This window comes from Castor canadensis, chromosome 11, assembly GCF_047511655.1.
Source record: "Castor canadensis chromosome 11, mCasCan1.hap1v2, whole genome shotgun sequence".
Lineage (NCBI taxonomy): Eukaryota > Metazoa > Chordata > Mammalia > Rodentia > Castoridae > Castor > Castor canadensis.
In genome coordinates, this window is record NC_133396.1 from 134901350 (window position 1) to 134924394 (window position 23045).

Consider the following 23045-nt stretch of genomic DNA (forward strand, 5'->3'; position numbering starts at 1 on the left):
ATACTTACAAAATGGAGTAGACTAAAGACTTAAAATGAACCCAGGTGTGTATGGTCACTTAATTTTGGGCAAGGTTGTCAAGAATACAAACAGATAGTTTCTTAACAAATGGTGTTGCTATATCTGGAGAGCCACATGTAAAAAAAAAAAACTTTGAAAAGAAGGAAAGTAACTAAATCAATTTAGAATTAAGACGTTAACTTAAATTCTGAATCTGTAAAACACCTAGAAGGAACCATAAGAACAAAAAACTTTGTGTTATTGGTCATAGCATTGGTTTCATGGATAAAATACCAAAAGACAGGCAATAAAATAGAAAAATATACAAATGGGAGTACATTAAATAAAAATTTTGCACAGAGAGAGAGGAGAGAAGAAGGAAGAAAGAAAGAAAAAGAGACAGAAAGAAAGAAAGAAAGAGAGAGAGAGGAAAGAAAAAAGGAAGGAAAGAAGAAAAGAAGGAAGGTAGGAAAGAAAGGAACAGATTCAAAAGCAACCTGTTGAATGAAGGATAATAATTTCTGCAACATCTGTTTGATAAGGGATTAATTTAAAATTGTATAAGGAACTTCTATAACTTAATAGCAAAAAAATGAGCAAAGGACTTAGGTAAGCATTTCTCCAAAGAAATTCATTCAGTTTTCTATGTCTTTTTTAATCTCTACTTTATGACTTTGTGACTACTTTGTTCAATTGCTGTATTATACACATTAATTTAAGTTTTATGATTCAGTTTTACTTTATAATTAGGGAACTTAAAATGCAGAGTGCAATTAGGTAAGTAGGTAAATATACCTACTTGTATATAAAAGAATTATAGCATTACCAAGTGCTGCTTGGTAATGCTGTCATAGTTAATCAATTGAAAATTGGATCAAAAGTGATTTTTTTTTTGTAGGTTCTGGGGCTTGAACTTCAGGGTCTTGCACTTGGTAGGCAGGCGCCTACCATTGAAGCCACACTGCCAACCCTGGAAGTGCCTCTTATTTCCTGGGTCATAGACTCCATTTGAGAATTTTATTAAAATTACACATTCATGCATAAAATTTCATCTATAATGTCACAGTTTTTCATGGGCCATTTGGATTTCCTTAAAGCATTACCTGCCAAAAAAAAATGGTTTATTTAAGTCCATAGAACACCAATGAGTAATTTTTTGCTACTTCCAGTTACAAAGTTGAGTTTTACCGAGACATTCTTGGCTGATTTGCTTTTTACTGACCTTAGGTGAAATGCTCTGTGTTCACAGTAACTGTAAACACTAGACATCACGATGATGCCCCATGTGACTTTCCTTTCTTATTACAGCCTCATTTTTCCAAGTTATCACAATCAGTACTTTCACTTTTTGAAATGTGGAACATTATGTATGAGTGAACTTATCAGCGACAAATATTAAAGATCATTCTCATCCCCAGCTGTTAGAAGAATGAGCTGAAATTTTGTTTCTAGGCTAGCTTTATTTTATGCATTAGGAAAGTGGTTTTTGTTCTATTGTTCATGTGATTCTTATACCATAATATACTGCTCGTTTCCTTTTTCTTTATGTATAGATTTTTAGGATAAGTGCTGCATTTCATTTATTCATCCATTGAATAGAACTATTTACTAAATGTTTTCTCTGTAGCCTGGTTCACTATTTTATGTCATTTCATGATCATTGGGCTGAAAGAAATGGCTTTGCTTAATTATCTTTCTGGGTTTGCTTAATTATCTTTCTAGAATGCAAATGTGTGCTAGGTGGTAGAGGTTAGTGATGACCAACTTTTTAAACAGCACTAAAATTTAGGTGGGATTAATGTCATGAAAGGGCAAGCACGGTGACTATTGGGACAAACTACTATGCACTTCAACACTTCTTTATGTGAAGAATGAGAAAAGGCCTAGACCGGTGACTTTAAAGAGTGATGGGAGCAGGGAATAGGAGCTTCCCAGAACAGAATGTTCTTGTCAAATGGTTCCATGTCAGACATCCCAGAGGCTCCAGAGTAGAGAATTTGTGTTATCACTGAAGAATGCAAAGGTTGGGAAGTCAGTTGGGAAGTTTAATAATTTGTTTTCCAAAACTTGTTAAGAAATTTAGGCTTGATGCTAGGCCAAGTTCAAAAATTTGATTTTAGTTTGAAAGAATATTTCATCTGTCAGGAATGCAAAATTCGTAGGAAAAAATAAGCTTAAAATAGACAAGGTAGCTGGAGATCGTTGCCCTTGCTTCAAGCCAGAAGTATCCGTTATTTGGATTTGAGTTGTGGGACTGAGCTGGAGAGAAGTGAGCACGTTGCAGAAATATTTAAAAGTCATAATCAAAAAGACTTGGGAATTTACTAAATACAGGGAAAACGAGACAGACAAATCCAACATTTGGCTTCTGGGACATGGAAAGATTTTCAACAGGAAAATGACTTCAGTTTAGGATGAGAAACACATTGTCTTAGATTTCTTTCTTTAAAAACTCCTTTATTTCATATTCCTGGTTGAAGAATTTTTCACTAGATGTAGAATTCTGGTCGCATAGTGTTTTTTTGGCCTTTATTTTGAATTTTAGGATATTTTTTCCTTCTTGCTTGGTTTCATGATTTGTGATGAGAGTCTCAAGCCATGTGCCTTTCCTTTTTTGAGTGATGTCAAGACTATTTTGAGTTTTCTGAGCTCCTCAAAAAATCTGTATATAATATGTACAGCCTGCACATGCATACCTGTGCATAACATGCATTTAAGTAACACAATCAGAAAGTTTCCAGGTAGTATTTCTTTAAATGTCTATTCTGGCTTTTTTCCTCTTTTGTTTTCTGCTTGGGAATCTAGTCATGTTTATATAATACATGATACATATATGTATATGACATTTTGTACATTGTGTCAACTTCCTTTTTCTCTTTGTTTTCAAATTCGGTTCATTTTACTGATATACAATCAGGTTCACTGACTTCTGTCACTTCCATTCTTAACTAAAGCTGCCAGTGAATATTTTTAATGACCTTAGATTCTTTTATTTCATTTAAAAATATTTTTATTGCTTTGTTGTAATTTTCTCTCTTACTTATTGCAAGTGTATTTTTCCATTACCTCACTGGTCATATTCCATTAGTATCTGTTGGTCTTGTTTGATAACTTTAACCTTCAGACTGTCTGGAAGTTAACATCCACTGGTTATCATTTTGTTTGTTTCCCATGAAAATAGGTCACATTTGCTAGCGCTTTGCATGTTGGACAGTGTTGCATTGTATTTTGGGTACTGTGTTATATTAAAAAGTGTTGGATTCTTTCATATTCTTCCAAAGGAATACACATAATACTCAAAACATCTGTAGTTACTCAAAATTAACTAACTGCTGATCTCTATTAAGAGCTTTATGTATGCTACTTATTTTTTCTTTGCAGTCCTGTGAGAAATAAAATATCTAGATTTTCCAAATGAGGGACTGAGGGACAAACAGTGTAAAAATCCAAAAATAGTTTATAATTTTTAGCAGAATACTAAAACAGGTAAAATCAAATAAAGATTATATTTTGGTGGTTTTTTTAGTGGCTTACATGCAATTTTGTTCTTTCCATTTAAGATTTTGTACTTGTAATGAAAGAAATAGCAACCAACCATTGAATAATTTCTAATATTCTAACCTCAGATTTAAAATCATGTTAAATCTATTAACAGATGTCCATTTGTTGAATCTTCTTAGTAACATTATTTTTGTCTTCATCATATTTTGAATGTTTGCCTAAAGACAAATATTGTCCACTGTTGCTATTCTGGTCTACTATTAATCAACTTTCATGTCACTTAAAGTTACTGTCTTAGTTCAGTATATTATTAAAAAAACAATAGAATGGGTAGCTTATAAAGACCAGAAATTCATTCCTCAAAGTTGTGGAGACTGAGTCAAGTGCCTTGGACTTAGTGCTTGGAGAGCATTGGTTTCCTAGTTTATGGCCATTATTTTCTTACTGCATCTTCACATGGCTATGGGGAGCTTGAGAGTTCTCTGAAGGGTTTTTTACAACACTAATTCCTTTTAAGAAAATCTCCATTGGTAGATGATCTAATCAGCATCCAAGGGCACCATCTCCAAATGCCCTTACAATAGAGTTTAAGATTTCAACATATGAATTTTTGGGGAGGTATGCACAAAGACACAGCCTAGAGCAATTACCAACAACTAACAACAGCTTCTTCCTCCTGTGCTTGAAAGAGCAATCACACATATCCATTTGTATCACACATTGATCTTCCTTTCCCTAGCAGTATTGTGAACTAGAAATTTGTGATGATGGAAATTCTCTTAATCTTCACTATCTAATATGGCACCCATTTGTGGCTTTGAACACTTGTTAGGTGGCTAGTATGATTGAAACATTGAATTCTTTATTTTATTTTTGTTAAATTATTTTAAGCTCCATATGTAGCTTTGGATAGTATATCAACAGCTGTACCCTAGAGCATCATTTTATAAAATGTGTTAGCTAACTCCGGGATATGTTTCTCTAATAATTTGCTATAATATATCCAATTCATTTATAAGGTGAGTACTTTGTGTAAGACTTCATGTTATGAATTTAATTCTCTCTCTGAAGCATATCATCCTAAGTTTTTCATTACTGTAATTATATCTGACAACTTTTCATCTTTTCACACACACATACACACACACACTCCACACACACACACACACACACACACACACACACACACACACACACAAACTCATACAAAGACATTGAAAACCCCTATACCTTTACTGTGATATTAAAAACTTAATATGTATAGTCATTGTAATTATTTTCCTTTTACCAGACTTTTTAATTATGTTAATATTACAAGTCCATATTCTACTTCATCATGGATATTGCATATTATGATTAATGCTATATTAGTCATGCTGCAATTCTTGGAGCTTCTGACTACCAGTAATTTTGTGGAAAAATTACTTTTAAGATTGCCTATCTGCTCCTTTTAGTCTCTAATAATTTTCTAAGTGCTAGTAATTAGTGCTGATTGATTAAGCATTGTTAACCTCTGTTATAGAAATAGCAAATGTTTTAAAAGTAAGATCTCAAGATAAATTGCTTTGCATGTTCAATTTTTAACTGTACATGTGACCATTTAACACTCATATTGCTTGATTATTTTTACTTTATATATTATGAACTTTAAATTTTTCTCATGATAGTTTGGTTTTTATCTTTTCAGGATCACCAAACAATTTTGAGAGCATGGGCTGTTAAAGATTTCGCTCCAAATTGCCCTTTGTATGTCCAGATATTAAAGCCTGAAAATAAATTTCATATCAAATTTGCAGGTAAGTTTTTACCTTGAATGAGATCCTTTGAATTCCTTCAAACACCCATTGCAGTTTAACAGCTATGTCTTTAAATTCACTATATTCATGATTCTATAAAACAGGAAGGATGTCCTTTACGTCTTCTACTTGTTATAAAAAGATTTATTTATTTTAATATGCGAAGAGATAATTTTGGGGGTGAGTTTTTACTTTCTTATATAACATAGTGATTTTAGCAGTTGAATTTACTGAATATCTTTTTAAGCCTAAATAGATTAGCAGTGACAGATTTGTACATAAGATAAACAAGGATTTCAAATACTGTATCCATTTATCATAAAGTTTAGATATAGATAATACCTTGTATAGATTATTTAAAACACACAAAAAACTTATTATACAATGATTGTATAAAATAACCAAAAGTAAGATATCTTGTTTTTATTATCATTTATAAATGCAAAAATGTTTTTGAAAAGTATTCATTGTACCTGATAATTTGCTGTGAAAAACTTTTAGTGTAGCAGTAATGACATGAGTCTTAGGCGAATTCATAAATAAAAAACTTAAGTTTGAATGCCATCATTTATGACTTAGGTAAGCACATTAGTATTTTGAGTGCTATTTTTGTCTCATATTGAAAAGCTCTAATATACACAAAGCCTCTGTTCCAATGGTTAGAGTTAACAATGAGGATTAAATGAATAGTATCTGAAACATACTAACTATTCAATAAATAAGTTTTTAGTCTGTGCATCTTAGAACTACTACTATAATGTGTAGGATAGGTAGACAACTTGTAATTTTGAATGTGGCATTACTGAAATCAAGAACAATCTATGGTTCATCTTTCCTTCTTTAGCAATCCATTAACACACTCCACACAGATAGATCAGACATGCTGAAATAAGCTCCTTTTATCATCAAAAACTTACAGACTATTTGCATTGATCTTTTTTCAAGTTTTTAGTTTGTTATTATTTTGATGATCCTATCAAAATGACTGCATTGTTTAAAAATTCTCTCTCAATAGTTCATCTCAATATTTCTTACTTTGACATGTTGAAATTCATTTCAATGGTGTCTTGAATTCTTTTACAGCTGAGATTATGACACATAAAAAGGCACTCTATTTTATAGTGTGAAAAGATGAGAGCATCCTAGTTTCATTAAAATGCCATAAAAAAGCTTGAGGTAATGTATGAGACTCTCAAATCAGAATAATGTATTTTATATCTCAGCATGAGGTTCAAAAGTTTATGGGCGTCACCTATCAAATGGCAGTGTGTTAAGCTGTCAGTTTGTGTGGTAGGTTGTTAAAATGATAGTCCCTGGGAAGCTATGCTACTTCAGTGCATAGACTTTGCAGCTTTTTCCATGAAGAGGTGAAATTGAATTCTCCACCCCATGAATACGGGCTTGCCTTGAGACTTGCTTTGATCAAGAGAATGCAACATGATGTAAGAAGCTAAACCTTTAAAGGTCATGCAGCTTTGGCTGCTCTTATTAGAACACAGCTCATAGACTGCCTATGAAGAAACTCTTTTTAGTCTCTCCAAGGATGAAAGATACATGGAAAAGTGTGGCTCATCCATCCCCAAACCCCAGTAGTTCAGTTCTCAACTTATTTATCAGTCAACTCAAGGAATCATGGTGGCCCACACAAGTTTGAGAAGTAAACTGTTGGTTGTTTTAAGTCACTAAGTGTGGAGGTTACTTGTTATTTTTAGCATTAGAAAGCTAATACCGTTTGTGATAAAATAATAATCACTTTCATTTTAAGTCACACTCCTTTGGCATAATTCATATTGTTCTTGTCCTGTGTATCATGAGTATCAAACAAGCACTACTACAATTTTCATAAGATATGGAATTGTACATTTTATTTCCACACATTTAGCCTAAAACCTAACTTAAACCTTACTCTAAATTGTGAAAATGTTACCAGAACTATAATCTATTTTTCAGAGTAAATCCCTGGGGCTGGTGGAATGCCTCAAAGGGTAAGAGCCTAGCAAGTGTGAGGCCCTGAGTTCAGACTCCAATACCACCAAAGGAAAATTACTAAAAAGTAAATTCTTGCCACTAAAGGAAATGAACAGACTTCAGAATTCAATGTATAGAAATATATGAATATTAGAATGGAAAAGTACTGTAGCAACTTAATACTTATGCAGAGCTATCATTCTTAGCCTTTATGTACCTTTCTTCTGAACAAATAACTGTCATTCATAAAAGTAAATTATTGAAATTTTATATTGAAATGAATTTGTTCATGAATTATCACACTGTTCATTACAATTAAAATCATCTTTTACATTTTTATCAGGTCCAAAAAAGGAAAAGTCCACATAGATATGATCACAGCAATAGAAAAATTATGCTTTCTTAGTCATATTATGAAAATAAGATAAAAAATTTTTAAAAATGAGCCTAAGGGGAGGCAAGAAGAATGAAATGCTCAGTAGAATAACTGTCATGAGATTTCTGAAGATAAACTCATTTACTATAAATTATAATGACTTTCAAGTAATATCAAACTGTAATTCACGGATAATAGATTGTTTCTAGGATCACAAATTTCCCAAGAAGAAAAGTTAGGCAAATGTTGCTCATAGAGAAACAAACATTACTTTCAACAATTTGGCCTTTTTGTAATATTTTATCAAATTAAAATGATTAAAATTGCAAATTATAGAATGGGACATTTCTTGGTGAAAACTTTGTTCATGACCTCAGCCTTTTTTTATCTCTCAACTTGAGTTTTACAATTTACAAAAAAGGATGCTAAGAGAAACTACCCCATAGGGTTGTTATGATTTCTTAAACATACTCAAAAGAAAACCAGTCACCAGTAAATGATACCTGTTGTAGTAAATGGTATCACTAATACCTTGGGAACCTGTTTCTCACCCTCATAACAATTTTTATGCTACTTATATCCAGGAAAAGTTACTGAAGCTTGTTTGAGGTATCTTACAAGCTAGTTATTAAAAAGATTCAAAAGTACATGTTTCTGAGCATGTACACATTTTCTCAGAGGATACAAAAGGAAAGCTATTTCTCCATGGAGAAACATGGAACTAACATGACTTTGAGCAAAACTCATTAAGGGTAGTATTAGAACTAACATTTAAAGACTAATTTAATTGGTTCACATGGTTGAAAAATTATTTAAAATATGTTAGCAAAACAAAACCAAGTTATGTATTTTGAAAAAGAATATATCATCAGTAAGTTTAAATTATTCCAGATATAGATTATCATGTTAAAGGAGAATAGTCATTCCATCATTTCAATAGATGCAGGAGCATCTGAGAGAGAATTTAACATCCACTCACAATTAAAAATGAGAAAGAATAGAAAGACAATATTATACAGAGCTAGGAATAAAAATCTCCTAGCCTAAGGCAAGTTATCTTTAAAATAACACAGAGGAAAATAACTGATGATAATATATCAAAAGTATGTCTTTAAATTATGTATAGACATAAGTATCCTTATAAACCATTTTAATTCATATTTTTCTGGAAATACTAAGGCTTGCTGTAAACCTGGGAAAATAGAGGCAATTATCATCAGATGGCAATAAATAATATTTGCATTGTACACTTATCACCAACACTCTATAAGGAAAATTCCAAAGAATTTTCTTTTCTCTCTATACTTTTTCCTGAAGGCATTACATAAATTTCAATGAGTTCTGAAGTAAAGTCCCTCTTTCTGTGTCTCTATGTATTTTAGTCTTATATCTTAAACTGCATAGACATTATTTCCAATTATCCTTTAGTAACATTTCAAATTAAGATGTAAAAAAAGCAGTTACTGATTTTCTATGATCTGTTTCTAACCCATTCTTCTCAGAACCATCCATGAGTCTTTCATCTACTGCATCCAATTCATCCTCACATTCTATGAGTTACATTTCCTAAATAGCTCAGCCTTATTCATTGTGTCAACCCAACTCCACTCTGTTATCATGACTCATTTAGATGTTAAAACATATCCCTTTTTTATCTTTTCCTGGGTCCTCACAAGCTGATCTACACGCATACATCTGCTCTTCATGTTCCACAGAACATTTGTAATAGTAACTGCAATTGTGTATCACAGTGGGTAGGTATATATGCATACCTCCAACATCTGAATAGATGCACATTTCCTTTTTCCACTCTATGAATGTAACATTCTTTTACAATATCATCACTTTTACCCAATTTTGTTTTTGTCAACTTTCATGACCAAAGTCAAATGCTGAGGTAACTCTGGTTATGTTAGATCACTTTTCCAGTGTGAAACAATTTTACCAACACAATATATTTGTAAGAAATAGCAATTGGTACTGAAACATATGACAGAGGGAGTGACAGTGTTCCATAGCTATGAGTAATATAAAATAGTGTAACATTTTGTGTTCCCTGTCAGTCTCGCATGGGATCAACAATTCTAACAAAGCCTCTCCAAATTCAAACATCTGAGTTAAAATGACCTAGAAAAATTTTGCCTTCATATTGTTGCGTCCTTCATCAATTGTTTGCTCCTACATGCAAAACCATAATGTAAAGGTAAAAATATGGAAGAGCAGTTTTCAGATGTGTTTCTGTAGAACAAAATTCAAACACTAAAATGAAGCCTGTATTTCCTTCTCCACCCTGCATTCCAAAAATTATTCCTCAACCTCGAACACACACACACACACACTGCACACACCAAGAAAAAAAGCACACATGAAAAGACGCATGCATTTTACCAGGAAGAAAAAACCTTGAATGTGCTTCAATGAGTGTTAAGAACAGACTGTACTCTCCAGTTAGAGAATTTCGTCTAAAGGAAGTTTGCGTTTTGTTTTCTAGTCAGCTGAAGTGGGATGGTAATTAATGTGATAGGGTAGCTAAATTTAGGTTAACCCTCTGTTCCCATCCTCCCGATAAAGTATTATGTAGTCTGTTAATATTTGCTTATATTTTTCCTTACCTAATTTTCTTTTAACCATTGGGTGTCCTGAAAATTTCCCACTTCATTTTAACAAATATAAGAAGATGATCAATTTTCACCTGTAGGTAGGAGTAAGGAATCCAAAAATCTATTGATAAGTGAAATTTATTAATTACCTATGTGTTTTCTATAATTTTCTAATAATTACCTATAAATTCTGTAAGATTTATTGTCCATGCTTTTGTTACATTGTGTATGTAACATAATTTGATTATTCTTCATGAATGAAAGGAAGAACCCTGTTTCAATAGTGAATTGCTGACTGAATGAAATCCTTTCTGCTTTACAATTAAAATATGTCTAGAAGGATGACTCATTATACTAAAACTGTAGGAGTTAGTTCTTCCAGTAATTAATAAAATAATTACACTAAGAACTTAAATGTACAGCAGAAGAAAATATACTTTACCAGAAAAAGGAAATATACTTTAGCAATACTATTCACGTATTTTTGTTTTTGTAGATAGCATGACTACCATTGCAAAGACAATATTCTTGACAATACATGCACACATACATCTATGTCTTAGAGAAATGACCAAAAAATGAAGGTTTTATTCAGCTTAGCCTCCGTCTATCTTTTAGAGAGAACTAGATTTTTCAATGCCTCACTTTTTCTTACCTCAAAAAGAGTGTGAAAATATTTCTAAGCAATACAAATATTGGAAATTATCTTAACTGTTTCTAAATAACATATGGTGTGCAGCATTGCCTTTCACCAAATGGTGAAGTGTGAGTTTCTCATGCTGAAAGGTTTCATTTCCCATGTGACGCCCACATAGACATCTTAAACCATTCTTACAACCTACTTAAGAACATGATGCTAAGAATTTCTACATTTTCAACCATAAAACAACAAATGTTTAAAAATTCTTAATTGTTTTAGGTGGAAATCTTTTTACTTTGGTGTTTTTTTGCCATGGAGAAACTACTTCAGATCATTTTCACACCCCGCATTCGTTGGACTGTCCTTATTTGTTCATTTGTCTTCTCTTGTGACCTTTTCACTTGAAAACATGTACCTTACACTTCTAAAATAATTCACTGCTGAAAACTTGCATTCACTCCATCTATGTTTACAGATTGTTAACATTTTGGCACATTTACTTAGTCTCTCTGTCTGTGCGTGCTTACACACACACACGCACTCACTTAACTTCAGTATGCCTCTTCCGAGAAGAACATTCTGCTACACACCTGCACTCACAATTTACCCTTAAGTAAGTTGATAATCCAGGAATCCAGTTCACATTCAAATGTTGTCAGCTGTCATTGCAAAACATACTTTAGACTGTATTCTTAAATTCAGATGATCATAAAGCTTTATTTTCATTATCTTGAATTTTTCCTTTATTTTAATTTTTATTGAAAGAGGTTTAGATTTATAGAGGAGTGGTGCATCTAACACAGTTCACATATACCCTGTGTGTCCCACAACACCTGATACTAACGTCTTAGGTGACCTTGGTCCATTTCATCAAAATGATGAATGCTCAGCCACATTGTTTTTAGGTGAAATATGTTACTGGAATTCATTCCACCTCATAAAATTTTCAATAACTCATTTGTTTTTCCCCTTTGTAGCATTTGAAATTTTGATATGTGGTCCTCCTAACTAGCTCTAAATATCTGCCCTGTTTATTCTCTCTCTCTCTCTCTTTCTCTCTCTCTCTCTCTCTTTCTCACTAACACTATTTAACTTGACACTGAACATTAGGTATTTCATGACATATTGCATGAAGACTTATAAACCAATTATTCAAGGCATCTCTAAGCTTTTCTCCATCAATTTTGTTGTAGTTACATACTTCTGAAATGTTCAATATCATGGTTTTGAAAAGCAGACTAGAATATTCTGCTGTCTTTGGAAAATAGCAGATATATTGTATCATATACTAGGCCTATGATTTCCAGTCTGTGAAGTAATTCTTTGACACTTATGTTTTGTGAAGAAGATCAAGCATTTCTGCTTTGTCTCTCATTTTCTTATTCAAAACATTTTCTTGAGTCCTAGTGAACAACCTGTTTCTACCCCTGGTGATATGATGAACAAGACAATCTGTCTATTCCAGTGGCAACTTTTCTCAGTTTTTTTACCTCACACCCTTTAACAAGGAATGAGGCAATGCACTTTTGCTTACTGCCTAGAAAACCACTCCAGTTAACTTTATTGTTTTCTACATTGAGCTTGCCTGAATTATGTAATCCCCTTCTCTTCCTTTGACACCCCTCAGATGTATATCAAAATGCACAACTCCAACTAAGCTCTAGTTTCTCTGGATATTGCTTGATGATCTGGTGGACCTACAATCGTTACAATTTTATTTAATGTAATTTCCTCATGTCTGACGTAATTGCTTTTGCTTTGAGAAGAGTTTAAAATGCAATTTTTAACCCCAAGAGAATGACTTCTTAATAGTAGGATTTCCAGGAAGCAAAGATGACAATTATTATAATGTGATGTTTATTTAATTTAATCAGTGTCTTAAATCACTCAGTATAGGCACTTGATATTGTGTACACACAAGTATACACACAAGTAAGTGTGTGTGTGTGAACGTATCATGCTGATGTATGTGTGTGTGGTTGTGAATTAGATTTTACTAAGGAATTGGAATTTTGTTGTGGAGGTAATGAGAGACTAATGGATGTATTAGAGGAAAGAATACACTCTTCTTAGCAATCCTAGTATATTCATTTTTGCTGCATTAATTGTCAGAATTTCTAAATCTCATGACAACTCTGTCTGGTGTACTTTCTCACTTCCGAGCTTAATCCTTTCTTAATTTTTTTGCCCTTTTCATTTGTTTAGGCTTCTCTTCAGTGTGTGTCTATAATTTTGTACACAAATTTTAATTCAGTTGATTTTATTTATTTGCAACATTGTTTTAATTCCATAAATGTAGATAAACAAATATTTATTTCTGGTCTTCTAAAAAGTAAAAAGTACAATTTTAACTAGATAACAAATTACATCTAGAGGAAATGTTGAGTGCAGTGGAGAAGACAAAAAGAAACCCCAATGAGTGGTTATTCAGGAAGCTATTACAGTTGTTCAGGTGAGAGACACTGAGAAATTAAACCAGAGTGAAAAAGAAAGTGAAATATTTCGTAACTGTTCTGTAGACTTAATAATCAATTGACTGTGAGGAAAATAATCAATTTTCCTAGAGGAAAGAGAGAAATCATTTTATTATTTTCATACCACTCATCTTTTTTAGTATGACCACATAATTAATAAGAATTCTGTTGTAGCAGTTAACTCACTGATTGCTTATTGGCAAACACTAAAATATGATTTTCTTAGGTGTTTTATCTCTGCACTGACGCCATAGTGCTTGACTCACAGAATTTATTACTATACTGTACAGAACATATTATAAGACCTAGAAACTCAAAATATCCAATAAGCGTGTTTAAAAGTAATACTACATAATTCAGTGAAATAAAAATATGGCCAAATATGTGAAAAACTTTGCAAACATAAAAGTAATATTTTATGTTGAGACGTATGAGGGAGAACTCTAGAAAAGAGTAAAATACGGAAAGAACACCAGAAATCATAAGATTGCTCCCTCTGTTTTTTTCTAAGTATTAAGTTACACATGCATTAATGAAAATCCAAGGCCAGGCTAGAAACAAACAAGAAACATAAGCAGAATAATTCCATAGCTCAAATATGATGGGGAAACTTTCACGCTTAATCAGTCTGGGTAGAAAGATCTTAGTGATTAGTCGGGACATTTGAAATTTTACAAGCAATGTGGTTTGCCAGTAAGGTTGATCTAAAACAAATTACAGCTATCTTTCCACCTTAAAACAGAATAAAGTTGTTATTCCTTAGTTTCTGTGGGTCAGGATCTGAGGAATTGTTTGTTTGGTTCATCTAATCTGGGTCTCAGCAGGCTGCAATGAAGGTATCCACTGGCTTTGTGATTGCATCTAAGGCAGGGGATCTTCTTCCACGTTTTCTGTTTTTTGGTAGTCCTGGAAGATGTAGCATTGAGACTCCCAATGCCCCGTAGTCTTTGCCACATGCACTCCCTCTACAAATGGCAATTTGTTTTTCAAGGCCATCAGGTAGATCTGTTGCAGCTTTGACATTCTCCTTTCAGAAAGTTCTAGTCCTTCTATTGGGGTTATAGCCTCTTTTTCTATTAACTCAAAGCCAGCTGACTCCCCTTTGTTATGTACTGTAAAGTCACAGGAGTGTAATCTCATCATATTTGCATTCATGTTCCACACTCAAGAATGTTACGTAAGATGTGTTCACTAGGAGCTCTAAGCTTTGAGCCCATATTAGAATTCTGTCCATCAGTACTGCTCTTGCAAACATTAATATAAAACATAAAATAAACAAACAAGGTCTTTGAGATATCTGATTGATTATACAAAATAACATCACATTTTTTAAAAAGTAAATAAAATTTAGACATCTTATAAAGTAACAATCACATTGAACAGGATTAAAAAAAATTAGTAGACAGGTCAATAAACAGGAAATTCTAAGTGACAGTGATTAAGGTAGAAATCAAACCTCTTCCAGAAAATTGAAAAGCAAGCAGCAATTTCCTTTGGATTTTATGAAGGCAGTATTATTGGATTAGGCAAAAGCCAAAGACATAATGAGAAAAGAAAATTACAGATTGATACTTCTCATGAGCCAACTTGAAAACATCTTCAAGAAATCAATAGCTAATCAAATTGAATAACTTATAGAAAGAATGCACTGTGACCAAGTGAGGTTTATTCCAAGGCTACAAAGGTCACATACATTTAAAACTCAGATAAAATTAATCATCTTAGTACATTGAAGGGGAAAGTAAACATGATGTCACCAATAGACAAAGTAGGTCCGTTCCATTGAAAAACAGTCATTATTAATTTTTCATAAAACTTATGCATATTGAATATAGAGGAGAACTAACATTTTCATTATAGTTGATGCTTATAAGATGAATACTTAACTCTGATATGGAGGACAAGACAAAGCTGTCTACTCTTATTACTTCTGTTCACCTTTCTATTGATGGTCCTAACCTGTGCAACAAGGCAAGCAAAATAAATAAATAAACCATACACATTGGAAAAGAAAGAGTGAAGTGCCGTTACTCATAGTTTAAATGATAATTTCTATAAAAATGATAATTTTATAACACTGGTGGAATTAATGATTGAGTTACAAAGATCAAAATGATCTTATACTCAGTTTAATTTTATTTTTCTATGTTTTCAAAGTCTTAGTCATTTAAATTAAATATAACTTTTATAATTATATTAATATATGCAAGTCATAGGGAAAAAATTAATAGGATGTGTGCAATATAAAATTAAACTATAAGCACGGCTGAGAAAAAATTTTAAAGACCTTAATAAATTGAAGAATATACCATTAGGGAGTGTTGGAAGACTCAATATGTTAATGTGTTTATTATGTACATATTATTCCACTGACCCATAGATATTTCAATTAAAATCATGTCAGGCTTTTTGAAAAATTAACATTATCTTAAAGTCAATATAGAATATAAGAAACTATAGTAGCCATAGCAACTACGATAAAGAAAATCCTTGTCAGAAAGTCTGTAGTACCTAGCTGAAACATTTCCTCTAGTGCTGAAACATTTAAGACAGCATGAAATAATAATCATGGACAGAAAAAATTCATGGAACTGAATTTAATCCTGAAATTTGTTAACCTATGTATTTTCCAATGTTTTCCAATAATTTTCCACGTTAATTAAGTTTGTATGTTAGTTTTCGACAAATAGCTCTACATCAATTGAATATTCATTGGGTAAAAAAATATATATTGAGCCTTACTTCAAACCATATAATAATATTAACTTGTAATAAATCATTAAATTAAGTGCAAAATATCACACTACAAGTGTCCAGAAGAAAACATGGGGATATTCTTACAAACTTGGGTAGTAAATATTTCTAAGTTTGGAAAATTAATAAAAACCACAAGCCATAAGAGAAAAATAAATTATAAATTTGTCTTCATCAAAATTAAAGTGCCACTCTTTACAACACATTACTCAAAAAAAATTTTTAAAAGCAGCCCCCAGACTAGCATTAAAATACCCCCATTAGCACATCCAAGTAAAATTTTTATTGAAATATATAGAAAATATATATTGAACAAAGACACATAGAAGAATGGGCACTTTATACATGTTAGAGAGGCATGAAAAGGACTACTTAGCTCCTGAAAAGATCCTCAGCCTTGCTAAGTGGCAAAAGGACATTTCAATAGAACACCACCGCCCACACAGCTTGGTGAAGACTGACAGGCTGCTCACCTTAAGATGACTGGCATTCTTCACACTTTTGTGAAAGTTACATTCTAGTAGGAATAACAGTGTTGAAGAAGGAAGAACCTGTATGATGACTTAATATATACAAGCACCGAAGGAAGCTTAAAGCAGGGGTACCTATAGATATAAGAGATGGAGTTGTTTGGAGGAGGAGTCTTGTAAGGTATAAATCAATATAACAAATTTTAAACCCATGGAGGTGGATGTACATTAAAGTGACTCCTGAGTATGACTAAAGTAAGAAAAGAAACTGAGAAGGAAAATGTTGTGGTGAATCCTAGGAAGTGAAAAAATTAAGCATGCCTACAGCAACACAGAGAATTTGAAGAAGTGAAAATGGTAAAACAGGGCAAAAATGAGATTATTAAAAGTAATTATAATTTAATTAAGGATGTTGTACATTGTTTTATAGATAAGGGAAGATGCTGAAGAGTTTTCCGGCTGAGAGTCATATTAAAACAAGTGCTCTTAGAATGCCTCTCTTAAGGTCAGAGTGGGAAGAGTCTGGTGGCAGGGAGCACCTGTGTGACAGCATTTCTTACACAATGAAGTTAAGGTGGATATTTCAGAAATCCAAAGGACGTCGGTCAATTTCAGGTTCCACAAATACAGGAAAGTTTCGTGAAGAAGTAAAATTAGCTGCACATGAAATTTAATGAAAGGCTATTCATTAGAATATTATTTAAAGGAATAAATGTAAAAAGAAGCAAAATATATTACTATAAAATGAGTACAGGAAATCTGTGTCTATGGGACTTAGTATTATCTAACTACAAATCATTATTGGACATTGTACTGAAATGAAAAATACAACAAAGTTAGCAAGATATACAGCTGGAAGATGAGTTGCAGATCGTGGTTATTTTTCATTTATAGATTTTTATACTTTCACATTTTCCTCTAAAGTGCCAAATGATCAAGCATAATTAATTCCATAGTAAAAATGGAAAATGGTTACATCTAAGCAGGGAACATGTTATTCCCTTACTTACAAATAGGGGTTGTTTTTATGTCAGCTATCATGGTTTTGTGTAACCTCAAATGTCATTATTACTATTGGTAAATGATAATGTACATGAGTATTTGATTATGTGAAACTAATAAGTTGCTATATTTTATAACTCACAGTCAAGTTGTATTTAACATTTTACTGTATCCACTTTCATTGGCACCAAGTTCTCACTTAAGTCATTCAGCTTTTCTGTATAATAAATCACAAGGACTAAAATTGATGAATCTGCCAGGAATTGCTTCCTTCTTGAGACTGTTAACTTAGTTTCCTATAAGAAATAAAAACTAAAGCAACTTAGAAAGTTGTAGTTATTTTAAGAAAATTCCCAAGATACATGTTAGCACAGAATTTCTAAATTAAATGGTATGCATGATTTTATGGTTTACAATACACTATTGCAAATTTGCTCTCCAGAAATATATGTTATGGGCACAATTAGTACATATTCCCTTATTCTTTTCCCCCTGGTTGAATAAGAAATAATATGAAAGCTAGAATAATGATATCATTATTACAGTAATAAGGGTAATCAACGTCTATATAATGCTTACTACGTTCAGAGGGTTAATTCTCAGTTCAACCTTCTGAAGTAGCGTATTGGTTATTTACTGCTGCATAACCACCCAAAATCTTTGTGGTATAAACAATAAACATATATTCACTCACAGTTCCTGTGGAAGAGTAATTTAGAAGTATGAACAAGGGTTTTAGTGAGATTGCAGGGAGGACGTTGGTTCAGTCTGTACTCATTGGAAGCTTAAGTAGGCTGTGAGATCTGCTTCCAAGGTGTTTCACGCAAGTTTGGTGAACTACGCTGACTATAAGTCATTCCACGTACACCTTTCTACACCTACTAGCTTCATTCCATGTACACCTTTCCTTAGGATTGCTTCACTTACCTTAATTTAGTGGATTGCTTCACTTACCTTAATTTAGTGGATGGACTTTCCTAGAATAATTGATCCAGAAGAGAACAAAGGAGAAGACATAATGTTGTCATTATAGAGAATTGGATATCACAGTGTCGATTCTGCAATATCCTTTGGGTACATGGATCATCCCTACTCTGTGTAGGAGAGGATGAACACTGGGATGGGAGACCCATTAGTGACTATCCTGCAGCCTGACTGCCCAAATTATAAATGAGGAAATGGGCATAATGAGATAAAGTGAAACATTGATGGTGCCACGCTTATTGGTAGAGTCATAACTTGAATCCATATTCTCTGTTTCCTGAATATGTGCTCTTAAAAAATAGATGTCATTGCCTGTATTAATCCCATTAATTTCAATATTTGATCACTAAACAATTGCATATTCCTAAGTTTCTATTGTTGAGTTAATTTGTATTTATATTTGTTTAAAAAATACATTCCTATGCCCTTTATTTCTGTAGGAAATTGCTTTTTTCTTAATGCCTTATAGAGATTTTTCATACTCTAAAAGTATTGACAATTTAACATATATTGCATGCTTTGTTTTGAATGTTGTCTTTTGATTTTGCTTGTATTATTTTTAACTAATAGAAGTTTTATTTTTTTCTCAAAGTTATCAATGTGTCCTTATGATTCCATGTTATGGGTTCATTGTCTAATAGTTCAAAACAGTTTCTCAATATTTTCTGAAAAGTTACTTTCTTTAAGACAACATTTTTAGTATCTCTTAGAATTATATACTAAGGTCAAAACTAGTGTGTTGATAATGACTGAAATGTCAAGCTGATTTTATTTCTTGATATCTGTTGCTGTGGCTGAAAGTTGAAGAGTCACGGGCACTCTATGACAGCACAGGGTGTTGGTAATAAATAGAAAGTAGGAACCCAGCAAGATAAAAACATTCAGTCAAACTGACTCATGAAATTAACCTCATTTTGTATTAAGAAATCCATTTTAAACTGTATCTGCCTCCTTAGGAAACTGAAATTTCGTATTTGTGTACTGTTTCATTCAGATTATTAAGTGAACATCTGATTGATATTCAGTATGATCTATTTCCGTATTATGTATCTATCTCTTTATTTTGTCTTACCTATCTTTATCTGTTTTATCTATCTATTTATCCATCTATATCTACAATTCAGTTAAAAATAGGCATTTTTTGAGGAAAACAGAAAGAAGTTTTGTTCTTTTTATGGATGATTTTGAAAAGATAAACATTGGCCAAACAGTGGGTTCTAACAGCCTTATGCAAAAGGTCCTACCCTCGCAATCTTGTAGAGTAATGGCTCTGTGAAAAATAGCTGCAGCAAATCATTTATGGCAATCATGAATCCAAACGTGTTCTGATTTGTGAGAAACAAGAAAGTCATAGCATCTTCTCTATGATAAGGGAAATTTATGGCCTCATATCAGTCTAGAGTTCTAACTATGATCTACTTTCATAAAAGAAAAAGATGTTAGCAGGGTGTGGTGACTTAATCCTATAATCCTAGCTATTTGGGAGGCAGATATTTAGTTTGTGAAATCCCCTAACACAACCAATGTCTGATCATAGTGGCCAGAGCCTGCCATCCCAGCTAGGCTGAGAAGCACAAATAAGAGGATTGTGATCCAGATTAATCCAAGCATAAAGTGCAACTCCATCTCAAAAATAACCAATAGAAAAAAAGGGCTGAAAGTGTGGCTTAAGTGGTAGACCATCTTCCTGGCAAATGTGAGGTTTTGAGTTCAACTTTACTTCTAATGATATTTTATAGTTTTTGTGTGCTTTTCTGAATTATCTCCATCTGAAGTAAACTCTTTTTTTTTCCACAACTTTATTGTGGAAAAAAATTAACAAATAAAATTGGATTAAGGTTAAGATGTATAATGTATTGGTTTGAAATACATATTTTATTTTTTTAATTATTTATTTTTTTTTAATTATTGTCTTATTATTCATATGTGCATACAAGGCTTGGGTCATTTCTCCCCTCTGCCCCACCCCCTCCCTAACCACCCACTCTGCCCCTTCCCTCTCGCCCCGACCCCCTCAATACCCAGCAGAAACTATTTTCTCCTATCTCTAATTTTGTTGAAGAGAGAGTATAAGCAATAATAGGAAGGAACAAGGGTTTTTGCTGGTTGAGATAAGGATAGCTATACAGGGAGTTGACTCACATTAATTTCCTGTGCGTGTGTGTTACCTTCTAGGTTAATTCTTTTTCATCTCACCTTTTCTCTAATTCCTGGTCCCTTTCTCCTATTGGCCTCAGTTGCTTTTAAGGTATCTGCTTTAGTTTCTCTGAGTTAAGGGCAACAAATGCTAGCTAATTTTTTAGGTGTCTTACCTATCCTCACCCCTCCCTTGTGTGCTCTCGCTTTTATCATGTGCTCAAAGTCCAATCCCATTGCTGTGTTTGCCCTTGATCTAATGTCCACATATGAGGGAGAACATACAATTTTTGGTCTTTTGGGCTAGGTTAACCTCACTCAGAATGATGTTCTCCAATTCCATCCATTTACCAGTGAATGATAACATTTCGTTCTTCTTCATGGCTGCATAAAATTCCATTGTGTATAGATACCACATTTTCTTAATCCATTCGTCAGTGCTGGGGCATCTTGGCTGTTTCCATAGCTTGGCTATTGTGAATAGTGCCGCAATAAACATGGATGTGCAGGTGCCTCTGGAGTAACAGTCTTTTGGGTATATCCCCAAGAGTGGTACTGCGGGATCAAATGGTAGATCCATGTCTAGCTTTTTAAGTAGCCTCCAAATTTTTTTCTAGAGTGGTTGTACTAGTTTGCATTCCCACCAACAGTGTAAGAGGGTTCCTTTTTCCCCGCATCCTCGCCAACACCTGTTGGTAGTGGTGTTGCTGATGATGGCTATTCTAACAGGGGTGAGGTGGAATCTTAGTGTGGTTTTAATTTGCGTTTCCTTTATTGCTAGAGATGGTGAGCATTTTTTCATGTGTTTTTTGGCCATTTGAATTTCTTCTTTTGAGAAATTTCTGTTTAGTTCACTTGCCCATTTCTTTATTGGTTCATTAGTTTTGGGAGAATTTAGTTTTTTAAGTTCCCTATATATTCTCGTTATCAGTCCTTTGTCTGATGTATAGCTGGCAAATATTTTCTCCCATTCTGAGGGTGTTCTCTTCAGTTTAGAGACCATTTCTTTTGTTGAGCAGAAGCTTTTTAGTTTTATGAGGTCCCATTTATCTATGCTATCTCTTAGTTGCTGTGCTGCTGGGGTTCCATTGAGAAAGTTCTTACCTAAACCTACTAACTCCACAGTATTTCCTACTCTTTCCTGTATCAACTTTAGAGTTTGTGGTCTGATATTAAGATCCTTGATCCATTTTGAGTTAATATTGGTATAGGGTGATATACATGGATCTAGTTTCAGTTTTTTGCAGACTGCTAACCAGTTTTCCCAGCAGTTTTTGTTGAAGAGGCTGCTATTTCTCCATCGTATATTTTTAGCACCTTTGTCAAAGACAAGTTGGTTATAGTTGTGTGGCTTCATATCTGGGTCCTCTATTCTGTTCACTGGTCTTCATGTCTGTTTTTGTGCCAGTACAATGCTGTTTTTATTGTTATTGCTTTGTAATATAGTTTGGAGTCAGGTATTGTGATACCTCCTGCATTGTTCTTTTGACTGAGTATTGCCTTGGCTATTCGTGGCCTCTTACATTTCCATATAAATTTAACAGTAGATTTTTCGATCTCTTTAATGAATGTCATTGGAATTTTGATGGGAATTGCATTAAACATGTAGATTACTTTTGGGAGTATCGACATTTTTACTATGTTGATTCTACCAATCCATGAGCATGGGAGGTCTCTCCACTTTCTATAGTCTTCCTCAATCTCTTTCTTCAGAAGTTTATAGTTTTCCTTGTAGAGGTCATTCACATCTTTTGTTAGGTTTACACCTAGGTATTTGATTTTTTTTGAGGCTATTGTAATGGAATTGTTTTCATACATTCTTTTTCAGTTTGCTCATTGTTAGTGTATAGAAATGCTAATGATTTTTCTATGTTGATTTTATATCCTGCAACCTTGCTATAGCTACTGATGATGTCTAGAAACTTCTGAGTAGAGTTTTTTGGGTCTTTAAGGTATAGGATCATGTTGTCTGCAAATAGGGATATTTTGACAGTTTCTTTACCTATTTGTATTCCTTTTATTCCTTCTTCTTGCCTAATTGCTCTGGCTAGGAATTCCAGTACTATGTTGAATAGGAGTGGAGATAGTGGGCATCCTTGTCTGGTTCCTGATTTTAGAGGGAATGGTTTTAGTTTTTCTCCGTTAAGTATAATGCTGGCTGTAGGTTTGTCATATATAGCTTTTATAATGTTGAGGAACTTTCCTTCTATTCCTAGTTTTCTTAGAGCTTTTATCATGAAATGGTGTTGATCTTATCAAAGGCTTTTTCTGCGTCTATTGAGATGATCAAGTGGTTTTTGTCTTTGCTTCTGTTAATGTGGTTTATTACGTTTATTGATTTTCG

The 23045-nt window shown here is 33.1% G+C and overlaps 1 protein-coding gene across 8 annotated transcripts in view; it reads left to right on the top strand.

The window, feature by feature from the left end:
- Positions 1–23045, top strand: part of Kcnt2 (potassium sodium-activated channel subfamily T member 2) — a 363205-nt gene that overhangs the window by 181275 nt on the left and 158885 nt on the right. For all 8 annotated transcript variants that reach the window (XM_074048756.1, XM_074048753.1, XM_074048759.1 and 5 more), the window contains one exon: positions 5189–5297. In XM_074048756.1, the coding sequence (XP_073904857.1) occupies positions 5189–5297 (109 nt within the window). The remainder of the gene's footprint in view (positions 1–5188; positions 5298–23045) is intronic.